The 12,784-nt window shown below is 42.3% G+C and overlaps 1 protein-coding gene across 2 annotated transcripts in view; it reads left to right on the top strand.

Annotated features, from left to right (window-relative positions):
- The window catches only part of KLKB1 (kallikrein B1), a 34,521-nt gene extending 28,436 nt beyond the window's left edge, over positions 1-6,085 (top strand). Inside the window, exons 12-15 of one of the 2 annotated variants that reach the window (XM_023221026.3) lie at positions 1,861-2,036; positions 3,264-3,359; positions 5,004-5,143; positions 5,633-6,085. In XM_023221026.3, the coding sequence (XP_023076794.2) occupies positions 1,861-2,036; positions 3,264-3,359; positions 5,004-5,143; positions 5,633-5,824 (604 nt within the window). In that variant the 3' untranslated portion in view covers positions 5,825-6,085. The remainder of the gene's footprint in view (positions 1-1,860; positions 2,037-3,263; positions 3,360-5,003; positions 5,144-5,632) is intronic. The other variant, XM_026456056.1, reaches the window with a different exon arrangement.
- Positions 6,086-12,784: the final 6,699 nt, after the last annotated feature.

Below are 12,784 nucleotides of genomic sequence, written 5' to 3'. Positions count from 1 at the left end.
GTGTTAGCCAGGATGGTCTCGATCTCCTGACCTCGTGATCCACCTGTCTCCGCCTCCCAAAGTGCTGGGATTACAGGCTTGAGCCACCGCACCTGGCCATAATAATTTTTTAAAGTGAGAGTTTTGTACTCCGTATATTTCAATATATATAATTTGATCTATTTCAGTTTTATTGGTTAAATAGTAGACATGTTAGGTAAGTCTTAAAACACTGAGGCTTTGGAGTTAGACAAAACATGGTCTGAGTGACAGCTTTGCTGCTTATTAGAGGTGTGGCCCTAGGAGATTTGTAAATCTCTCTGAGCTTTATTTTATCTAAAATATAAATAATAATAGTACCTAATTTGTAAGGTTATTGGAAGGATTAAGTGACACATTTAAAATGCTTAGTACTGTATGTAGAACATGAACACTGCTCAACAAATGTAAACTATGATTTCTATATTCAATAAGAAATGTAGAAATTGACAAAGCATATGAAAAAGCAAAAGAAATACTAGAAGACACTTGATTTTTCTAAAAAATAAACACAAAGTATTTTTGTTTTAGTGAAATTCATGCTTAGATGCTGTGTACTAGGATTGAACATACTGCCGCCAAAATATAGCAGTTGGTGGTACACGTGGGTGGAGCAAGACCCCTCCACCTTGTCACTGTGAAGGGGCTCCGCCATACATGACCTTGCATGTGGTTTACAGGTGGTTGACCTGGAAGAAAAGGCCCAAGATGGGAAACAGTAGATGCCTTTTTTACTAAATGCACTCCAATTTGAGACCAGGAATTTTCATTCTTGAAGGCTCAGTATTGTAAGTTTATAAGAGATAATAGACATAAAAGTACAATGATTTCATTAAAAAAAATGGCCCCTTTGCACATGATGTCTCCATTATTTTTTCTAGAATATTGTGCACACATGCCTTGCACAACTTGGTGATGATAAAGATTTCCAGATCTTTGCACAGAATAAGGCTTTGCTTTAGATCATAATTTTGGATGTACTTAGTATGTATTCATCTTTTAAAGAATCAATTTAAATTTTCATATATATATATATGTGCGCGCACACACACACACGCACACTTTATTTTCATATTTTATTTATTTATTTATTTATTGAGATGGAATCTCACTCTGTCACCCAGGCTGGAGTGCAGTGGCAGGATCTCGGCTCACTGCAGCCTCCGCCTCCCAGGTTCAAGTGATTCTCCTGCCTCATCCTCCTGAGTAGCTGGGATTACAGGCATGCACCACCATGCCCGACAAATTTTTGTATTTTTAGTAGAGACGGGGTTTCACCGTGTTGGTCAGGCTGGTCTTAATCTCCTGGCCTCAAGTGATCCACCCGCCTCGGCCTCCCGAAGTGCTGGGATTACAGGCGGGAGCCACTGCGCCCAGCCGTATAGAGATATTTTAAACAACACTAAAGTCCTCCTACTCTGCCTAATTAGAAGAGCATTAGAAGATCAGTCTGACTTCTTGATAGTTCCGAATTTAATGGAGCAATGAGGTGCAGCTTTGGTGAATGAGCTTAATTTTTCCATGATAAATTGCTAGTCTCTTCCCACTACAGCGTCTCTCAAAAATGGGACAGCAACATTCTTTGTGTTTTCACTTGCAGTAAGTACGCATGATACAATTACATAAGTGTACACTTTTCAGTTTGTTAAATAGAATCTTCAGAGATTCACGTCTGCCGCTATGGGTGATAAAAAACGACCCGTAGGAGGAATTGCGTAGGAGAAACTACGTCCTATGCAGCATTTCCTTCCCAGTTCTCGTTGAAAGAGAGTGATAGGAAAAAGGAACAATATCGAAGGAAGGCCTTCCCAGTTTCAAATAGGTTTTATTTTTCTCTCCTAGGATTCCCTTACCGGATGTGTGGCGCATCTATAGTGGCATTTTAAATCTGTCAGATATTACAAAAGAAACACCTTTCTCACAAATAAAAGAGATTATTATTCACCAAAACTATAGAATCTCAGAAGGGAATCACGATATCGCCTTAATAAAACTCCAGGCTCCTTTGAATTACACTGGTATGTAGCGTATGTAAGAAAGTGGATAGCAGAATTGTACTGGATGATATTTTCATATCGATTTGAACAAGAGGGCAGATCTAGAGAGACTGTCGTTGTTTGCTGACCGGTGGAGTTGAGGGAAAGGTGAGGGTTGCATGGGAAGTGAAGATCCCACGACTTGCCATGAAATCTCTTCTACATATAGAGCAAGAAATGTGAATTAGTTCTTTTAGGGGGGAGCACAGCTGCGTGCAGGTGATGGAAATAATGGGTGGAGGAGACGTCTGTGCCATCTGAGAGGCACCGGGCTTCCTTTGACAAGAGTAGCAGAACTGTCATTGCTTTGGGCTTAGGGATATTAGAATGTGTGAGGACCAGTGGGACTAGATATCTACTTCCAGGTATAATTTGGGTAGGAAAGAGACCGATGCAGAAAGAAGCCCTGGAAAGGCCAGAGCATCGTGATCAGAGGTGTTGCCTTTGGAGGTTCATTGCTGCCAGGAGCTGAATACCCACTGTATCGAATAACATTAATGGCCAGGCACAGTGGCTCACCCCTATAATCCCCACACTTTGGGATGCCCAGGTGGGAGGATTGCTTGAGGTCAGGAGTTTGAGATCAGCCTGGGCAACACAGTGAGACCCTGTCCCTACATAAAATTACAAAAAACCAATTAACTGGGTGTGGTGGTGTGCACCTGTAGTCCAAGCTAGTCAGGAGGCTGAGACAAGAGGATCACGTCAGCACAGGAGGTCGAGGCTGTAGTGAGCCAAGATCGTGCCTCTGCACACAATTACGTGACCTCGGGCAAGTTGCTTTACCTCTTTGCACCTCTTAATTTCCTCATCTGTAAAATGAGAATGATAATTTCTTTCTGGGTTTGTTGTAATAATTAATACATTAAACCACTTCATGGCTGGAACAGTGAAGACACCCTGCTATGACTATTAAGGACGGCATACATGGAATAAGACGCAGGAACTTCTAAATGCTTTTGACCATAGATTTAGGTTCTAAGTTTTAAGACTGTAACTCAGGAAATTGTAACACCAAAAACGTCATGTGAAAAATGGTGGTGACAAATGTTCTTGAATCATTGGCCTTAGAAGATGGGCAGAAAGCAAAAAGGTTATTCTTGGTGCTACTCTATAGAAAGAGAAGACAGAAAAAGAAAAAGATGTATTTTTAAAGTCTATATCCATAACTTTATTTGACCAAACTCTAATTTAAAAATTATGTTTCAGAATTCCAAAAACCAATATGCCTACCTTCCAAAGGTGACACACACACAATTTATACCAACTGTTGGGTAACTGGATGGGGCTTCTCGAGGGAAAAAGGTACAGCATGATGCTTTAAATGTTGCTTCTAGAGCAAGTCTTACATGTTGAAATGCATGGAGTGGGTCGTTTTAATCGGCTTCTGTCTGAAATTATATCGAACCCCTTTATCTTTCCTACCTATTTATTCCCAAATATTTATTCAGTTATTCTTAAAAAATGTATTTTTGCTTTGACTTGAAAAAAAAATTTTAGGGAGACGTTTAAGCATCTTATTTCATTCTAAAGATCATTTGCTTGACTTCGCATGAAGGATCGTTCCCATCTAAGGCTGACGAGCCTGTGCAAGACCATCTGGTCCTCAGTGTTAGCAGCGTTCCCATCTCCCAATACCATATTCTCCCTTGATGCTAATGGCCAGGAGCACAGGCAGGTGTGTCGCCTCTCTCTGTGACCAGTTCTTCGTCGTCTTCTTCCAGGCACCCTTCCTGCAATCTGAGGAAGTCTAGGAACCACTTCTCTAATAATGCTTTTAAATGCTTAAATAAAACACACAGGATTACAAAAGAAACCAAGTGAAGGGCAAGACAGTTCTCAAAATACTTTCAAAAAGTACTACAATAATATATATGCCCCCTTTATTAATCCTCTATGTAGCAAGTTATTCTGATACCAGCCATACTTTTGAAATAGTGGTGAGCATAAATGGCATTTTCACTTATCTGCCACAACTGAAAAGTGATATGAAAACATCTATAATCTCTGTTGATGGCAAAGTCATAGGTACCACTGATACTACTGTGTTTGTTGTCTGCATTCATAATCGAAGGGAGTGGTAGGCTTCATTTGGAGGTTTGTGAAAACAAAGACTTTTTTTCTACACAAATTTATAAACCATGTGAATTCTTTCTGAGGACCTTAGGTTTGCAATTCCTGCTTGTGGGTATCTGGAGTGTTCCAATTGTCCTTGAACTTTTTAGGAAACAGACCAGTCTCCCTTTCCAAAATTATGTTCCTGATAGACACTATGGAGAATAATATCTGTGTCATTCTTTACAGAAGAAGGTAGCTTGCCAAACTCTCCCCATCTTTCCCGATTCAGTCCTTAGTTCAAGTAATTCACACTTTTAGATTTTTTACTGGTAATCTGAGACAAGAAGAAATTGAAAGTAATCTTCACCAAGCAACGAAAGCTCCCAACACTGTTCTCCCCCGTGAGAGATGCTCACTTGCATTTACTCAAAAACAGACCCCAAGACCCTTCTGTCACGACAGCTCAGAGGGCTTTTCAGAAATGATAGGGTTTTAAATTATAATTTTGAATATATAAAACAAAAAAATGAAAAGTGAGAACTTCCAGGCTTTGGATTTTTGTAGGTGATAAATATAAAATGGGATTTCTGGGGGACTGTTACCGAGATGAGGGGATGGCAGAAGACACGGAAGCAAGGTCTCCGGTCAGTCCAGAGACTCTGGGCTTGTCCCAACACCACATAGGTAATAAGAGGACAGTGCAGGGCTCCATCTCTCTCTCTCTCTCTCTCTGTGTGTGTGTAACACTACCTTCCTAATTTTTACTATTTGTATTCAAAGATACGGCCCTTATAAAAAACTACACTGCTCTGATTCACTTGAAAACTTATTTCCATATTTACTATTTATTGTGTTTCCTCCCTCTGAAGTTATATATTGGTTACTTCACAGGTGAAATCCAAGATATTCTACAAAAGGTAAATATTCCTTTGGTAACAAATGAAGAATGCCAGAAAAGATACCAAGATTATAAAATAACCCAGCGGATGGTCTGTGCTGGCTATAAAGAAGGGGGAAAAGATGCTTGTAAGGTAATGCGTGAGATTATGAAAAAAACAATGGGCTGCTTGAGAAAATTCATTTCAAAATATATTTTCCAAGAGCATAATTTATTATAGTTTTTTAAAAATTCAGAGACAAATGATCTGATAAATTTATAAGCAACATTTAACACATTGAATAGATACAATACATATTTATATTATTCATGATGTATGTCACAATCTATGCATGTGCTAATTTAAGAGGGACAAAAATACATACAATAATTGCACTAAAATATAAAAACATTAGATTTCTTTGTCATTGGGATGATGATATCAAGATTTCTTTGTGAGATTTATTTCAGAATTGAAGAGGGGATACAAAAAATGCAGGCACATGAGATACTTGGAGAATTTTAAGAAAGTGTGTGTGTGTGTGTGTTGCTGTGTAGTGGACTACAGAATTTTAGAGGTGGTCACTTATTTGAATCCCATTGTCATAACTTTCTACCATTTTATTTTTCCCCTGTGACTCAGGGAGATTCAGGGGGTCCCTTAGCTTGCAAACACAATGGAATGTGGCGCTTGGTGGGCATCACCAGTTGGGGCAAAGGTTGTGCCCGCAGGGAGCAACCTGGTGTCTACACCAAAGTCGCTGAGTACGTGGACTGGATTGTAGAGAAAACACAGAGCAGTGATGGAAACGCTCGGATGCAGGCGCCAGCGTGAGGAGCAGCCCAGCGTCTCGGCGATTTTTACAACCTGGGTTCAAGTCAAATCCTGAGCCTGGGGGTCCTCATCTGCAAAGCATGGAGAGTGGCATCTACTTTGCATCCTGTCATAAGGACACAAGACAGTGCACTCAGAGCTGCTGAGGACGATGTTTTGCTGAAGCCAGCTTTCAGCATTCAGTAACTGGGAGCTGATAATGTGAAGTCGCAACCGGGATCTCCATGATTGTGTGTTGTAAAATAAAATGGTGAAAGATCACAGTTAGCAAGTGTTTTCTTCTGGTTGTGAAACAGAACTGAAAGTAAGTGGTCGAGGTTCTAGCACAGTGCCTGGAATCCCTCTAATTGCACTATTTCTTCTGGAACTCAGTCTATCTCAAAGATGTAATTTCCTCTCCTTGCTGCACCTGGTTAGCCACTGAAACCCACGATCGCCTGCTTCACTTGTGGCAAAGAGTTAGCAGGTTTGGGTTTCGTTCTGGCGAGTGGAAGAAACACCTGCGTCACACCCACTTTTATAAGAAAGAGATGGGTTACCTGAACCCATCGGGCATGTTTGCCTCTTGGCCTCCTACCTTTGCTATTGGGGCATGGATAGGAGGGTCCAGGCTGCACGTGCCGAGGAACTCGAGGGGCTGCAGCATTGCACAGCCTTCATGGTAGGCAAGGAATCTGCTTTGCAAGGGGCATTAGCCCCGGAGGCTCAGTGGATATGGGCTATTGCAATAGTAATTCAAAGAGCATTTTTAGGATGGCTTGTTGGCTCATGCCTGTAATTCCAACAGTTTGGGAGATCATGGCAGGTGGATCACTTGAGCCTAGGAGTTCAAGACCAGCCTGGGCAATGTGACGAAACCCCATCTCTACAAAAATTAGCTGGGCGTGGTGGTGCATACCTGTAATCCCAGCTCCCCCAGAAGCTGAGGCAGGAGGATCACTTGAGTGTGGTTGCAGTGAGCAGAGATCGCACTACTGCATTCCAGCCTGGACGACAGAGTGAGACTCTGTCTCAAAAAAAAAAAAAAAGGAAGCATTGTTAGGTATAAATTACTATTATTTATTTATTTATTTTTGAAACAGAGTCTCGCTCTGTCACCCAGGCTGCAGTGCAGTGGTGCCATCTCGGCTCACTGCAAGCTCCGCCTCCCAGGTTCAGGACATTCTCCTGCCTCAGCCTCCTGAGTAGCTGGGAATACAGGCACCCGCCACCTCGCCTGGCTAATTTTTTGTATTTTTAGTAGAGACAGGGTTTCACTGTGTTGGCCAGGATGGTCTCGATCTCCTGACCTTGTGATCCACCTGCCTTGGCCTCCCAAAGTGCTGGGATTACAGACTTGAACCACCATGCCCGGCCCTGTTAGGTATAAATTATTTTATAAAATTCAGACTTGTAAATTTATGGTAGCCTTTGGAATGGATGATAGACATCCTTATGCCACACAAATTCCTCGTATGCTGGGGCTCACCATAACTGATACCAGCTCGCTTGATTCAGCTCAGTTTAACATTTACACAGAATTGGCCATTTACAAAATCTTACATAAGTTAAGTAGAAAAATAGAAAAGTGAGGTTTTCTGAAAGATTTTGGGTTTTTCCTTCAATGCTCAACAACAGAGGTCCCCAATCTTTCCGGCACCAGGGACCAGTTTTGTGGAAGACAGTTTTTCCATGAACCAGCGTGGTGGTGGGGGATGATTCTGGAATGATTCAAGTGCATGACATTTATTGTGCACTTTATTTCTATTATTACTACATTGTAATATATAATGAAATAATTATGCAACTCACCATAATGTAGAATCAGTGGGAGCTCTGAGCTTGTTTTCCTGCAACTAGGCAGTCTCATCTGAGGGTAATGGGAGACAGTGACAGATCATCAGGCATTAGATTCTCATAAGGAAGCTAAATCCCTCACACGTGCAATTCACAATAGGGTTTGAGCTTCTATGAGAATCTCCTGCTGCCGCGAATCTGGCAGGAGGCGGAGCTCAGTGGTAATGCTTGCTGGCCTGCCACTCACCTCCTGCTGTGCAGCCTGGTTCCTAACAGGCCATGGACCGGGTACTGGTCTGTGCCCCGGGCGTTGGGAACCCCTTCTCAAAGACACACCGGGTGGTAGGAGGGGCTAAAGGTGGAGAGGCTAAAGGAAAACTTGAGGTCTGGGCTATCCACAAACCAGATAGTAGGAAACTGAAGAGTTAAAAATTTACTTCAGAATTGAATGGCTTTTATAAAATCTGGCTAGATTCCATGAAATTATTTTAAAAACGCACTATTTAAACGTTTGCCTTTGCATGCTATGAAGACATTAGTCCTTGTTCATGTGGATTTTTTTATGTTTAAAAGGGAAAAAGTGGTTTGCAATGAAACTCTTCTATCTCAGTCTTTGAGTATCGACCATAGGGTGTCGGAACAGGACTTTGGAATGCTAGCAGGGTACACCTTTGGCCTGTGTTAGTCAGGGAATGACCTAGTTTGGTAAAACAGAGGAGAGTTTTGAAATATGGAACTTTCCCGAGGCATAAACTGTCATTGTAAAGTTGTCAATCAAAGCCCAGTAGGACCGGGATGGTGTCCCGGTGACTCCCTGTGTGCTCGTACCCAGGGGAAACTGAGGAGCCCTTCACACAGTTACAGCCTCGTGGGACTGACAAGCATGAAATGGGCTAAGAAAATGAGAGGCTGGGATGACTCCACTCTCACCAGGAAGAGTGAAGGGAGGCGTGGGTCACTGGCAGTTCTACTTCACAAAGGCTGGTGGCAGTGCCAATCCTGCAAGCTGGCCTTGCCCTCCTGCGGCGGCAGGGTACACGTGGCATGCAAGCACATGCACAAGTCATCTGGCTCCAAGGTCGGCCAAGGGCTCCAACATCTGTCTCAGTCCCTGCCAAGGCATGGGAACCCCCTCTTGAAAACTTGGAACTTTTCCTTTCAATACTTGTTTCTGTCTGTCTGCTTTACTTGACTGTGAGCCGCTTCTAGGAAGGCTCTCTCATTCATGTTGCATATAATGGGCATTCAGTAAATGACTGATGATGATACACCTTTATTACAAAAATAAGGCAATGGAGACTTGAAGAGGTAGAATGATTAGCTCAAGGTCACTGGCAAGGACAGAGCTGGAACGAAGCTCAGCATTCCCGTCCCAGACAACGTCCTCTCACCGATATCCTGCTGCTTCTCACTAGGAGAAGGAGGAAAGATGACGCAGCATTTATAACTGCCATCTGTTATTTTCATTAACATCTGACACTGGTGTTTCCCCACCGGGAGCGATTTTGCCCTCCCTTCCCCTCGGGAAACATTTGGCAATGTCTAGAGACCTTTTCGGTGGTCCTAACGGGAGAGGGTGTGCAACTGGCTGGAGTGGGTAGAGGCCAGGGATGCTGCTAAACATCCTGTGATGTGTGGGACAGCCCCTCACAAAAGAGAGTTATCCTGTCCCAATATCAGTAATGCCAGGGTTGAGAAAGCCTGACCTCATGTCATCATTAAAACCTTGTAATGAGAAGAGGACATTTCAGGAACAGCAAGAAAGGGGTCGTAGGACCTGGCAGGCTGTGCCCTTTCTCCTCCTTATTTTTGATACATTATATTTGTACATATTCATGGGGCACATGTGAAATTGTGTTATATGCATGGAACGCGTAATGATCAAGTCAGGGTGTTTAGGATACATACCCATCACCTGACCATTTCTATGTGTTGAGTACATTTCAAGTCCTTTTCTAGCTATTTAGAAAACTGTGATGCCTTGTGGTTAACTATAGTTACCCTACTCTTCTACCAAACACTAGAATGCATTCCTTCTGTCTAACTCTATGATTGCACCCATTCAGCAACCTCTCTTCGCCCCCACCCCCCACCCCCAACCCACACACCCTTCCCAGCCTCTGGTAACCACCATATACTCTCTACCACCATGAAATCATCTTTTATGGAATCATGCGATGTTTGTCTTTCTGTGCTTGGCTTATTTTACTTAACATAGTGAACTCCAGTTCCATCCACGTTGCTGCAAATGGAATGATTTCCTTCTTTTTTATTGTGTCTGTTTTCAAAGCGGGTTTTGATAGGCGAGAGAAGGGGCTCTGAGAGTTGATTTTGGCCATGCCTGAGAAGGGGTCTCAGTCAACTGATGCCATCGTGGTCACTCCTGCCCCAAGCAGAAGGCTTTAGGTCACAATATGTCCAATACATCTCCCACCTATGATCCACTGAAAAGACAATAAACCTCGGGACCCCCCAAATCACAAAGCCACATGGAAAAGTCAAGCTGGGAACTGCATTGGGCAAACCTTGCTCCCATTCTATACCTAAATGAGGTAGCTTTTTTAAGCTATAGGAAACCTTTTTTAAGCTTTAAAAAGGTTTTAAAAAGCTACATTCCTCACAATTTGCCCACAAGGAAATTCCTTGTGGAAAAAGGACAGGCAGAAGTCAGAGTCACCCCTCTGCTGACATGACACAAGTGGGTATCTGATTGCTTCATTTGCCATATTGTTTCACTGAGCCAGACTAAGGCATGAGTGACTGTTCTTGTAAATTGCATATTTGGTGAAGGGCTAATCGGAAACTCGAAAAAATGCACCTGTTGTCTCTTATCTACCTATGACCTGGAAGCCCCCTTCCCTTCTTCTAGTTGTCCCACCTTTTCAGACCAAACCAATGTACATCTCACATAGATTGATTGAGGTCTCATGTCTCCCTAAAATGTATAAAATCAGGCTGGGCCCTGACCACCTTGGACACATGTCATGAGGACCTCAGGAGGCTGTGTCATAGGCACATCCTTATCCTTGGCAAAATAAACTTTCTAAATTGATTGAGACCTGTCTCAGATACTTTTTGGTTTATAATCCTAACTTCTGACTTGTACTTGGGTTTCTGCAGACTAACTTCTAGATTCTTCCCAAGACTTTGTCTAGTTATTCCTGATTTTCATCAGGCTTCAAATATTCAAAAACCTTTCATTTCACTGAAAAAAAAAATTAAGATAAAAATAGTTGATATCAGAATTTTAAACTGCAATGCATTAGTTGAAAATAATTTTTAAAGAATATCTAGGTCAGTTTAAAAGAAAGGTCTATTTAATCTCAAAGAGTTTCTATGTAGTCAAGACTTTTATTCTAGGCCGGGCACGGTGGCTCACGCCTGTAATTCCAGCACTTGGGAGGCCGAGGCAGGTGGATCGCTGGTGCCCAGGCATTCCAGACCAGCTTGGGCAACATGGCAAAACCCTGTCTCTACAAAAAGTACAAAAATTAGCCATGGTGGGTGATGTGTGGCTGTAGTCCTAGCTGCTCAGGAGGCTGAGGTAGGAGAATCACCTGGTGGCTGCGGTGAGTTGAGATCACACCACTGTACTCCCATCTGGGCGACAGGAGTGAAGCCTTGTCTAAAAAACAAAACAAAACAAAACAAAAACTCTTATTCTACTTTTATTTGAATAGACACAAATTTTTTGAATCCTGATACTATTTCAAAGACCTTAAAGATTTCACTAACTAGCTAAATCAAACTTAGGAAAATATTATTTGGTTTTCCAATGAAGCATTTCTTTTATTTAGACCCTTTCTGTTTCTCTCAATAGGGTTGAAGAGTTATCCTTATCTTTTTTTTATTGGGGCTTCAGAAGAGAGATGAGGTTTCATGGAGTAGACAATACAAGGATATAAGGACCTCATATAATCTCACATATCCGTTTTCCATGAAAGCCATTCTTGGTATGAATTTGTCATTCTATGTTTGAGCCTCATAAAAGGCAATGCATCATAAATATGCACTTTTTGGGTAGCTGGAATGTACTTAACTTTAAATGGGAAACTCAAGAAAACAGCTAGGAACTCTTTATGCCAGGACAGGTCAAATGTACTGGCAACAGACCAAATAAAAATATCTGAGTAAATGCCTTCCAGATAGAACATCACCCTACTTCTTCAGCACTTTACAAAAAGACCTGTTCCCTGTCATTGCTCCCCTGGTCTTCCAAATATGTTTTTTAAAATTATGATTCCATTTATAAACACAAGATCATATTTTGCTTCTCTAGGAAAAATTGAGAACCTTCTCTGAAGCATAAAATTATCTTTCTCCAAAATGTATTCAAATCAGGCATATTGAAAACTGTTTTGTGTTTGTGTTGTGAGGTTTTTTAGGGGACCGCACAGAAACTCTCAGCACTAATCAGTGCCTTATGTTCTAAATGAGGAAACTGAAGCCAAGAGCCTGCAGGTGGCTGGTGACAGTGCACAGGCTGGTTCCGCTCAAGTCACATGACTCGTCAGCCAGTGAGTAGGTCTGGGTAACAGCAGGCAGGGATGAACATGCCCTCCATAGGCTTTCAGACCTTCTTCAAGGCCAAAGGGAAAGGCTTCATGGAAATATAATTATGTGAAACCCCCCAAAATTTTTTCACAAACTTCCCTGCCTATCAGCGACAGGTCCTACCACTGGAAGGCTCGCTCCAGGACAAAACCACCCTTTCCTTCCGGGATGTGACCTGCTCTGCTTTTGCTGACTGTCATGCAGCCGCTAGACATGTCACTTCCTAGCTTTCCATTTGAGTCTGTGTCCCAGGATCTAAAGAAAGCTAAAAAGAGGCTGGGCGTGGTGGCTCATGCCTATAATCCGAGCATTTTGGGAGGCCAAGGCTGGCGTATCATTTGAGGTCGGGAGTTTGAGACCTGTCTGACCAACATGGTGAAACCCTGTCTCTACTAAAAATATAAAATAATTAAATAAAAATTAGCCAGGCATGGTGGCACGTGCCTGTAGTCCCAGCTACTCAGGAGGCTGAGGCAGGAGAATCGCTTGAACCCGAGAGGTGGAGGTTGCAGTGAGCCGAGATCACGCCACTGCACTCATGCCTGCATCACAAGAGACTCCGTCTTAGAAAGAAAGACGGAAGAGAAAGAAAGAAAGAAAGAAAGAAAGAAAGAAAGAAAGAAAGAAAGA

Source organism: Piliocolobus tephrosceles, chromosome 3, assembly GCF_002776525.5.
Source record: "Piliocolobus tephrosceles isolate RC106 chromosome 3, ASM277652v3, whole genome shotgun sequence".
NCBI classification, from domain to species: Eukaryota; Metazoa; Chordata; class Mammalia; order Primates; family Cercopithecidae; genus Piliocolobus; species Piliocolobus tephrosceles.
This window is presented reverse-complemented; position numbering and strand designations above follow the sequence as displayed.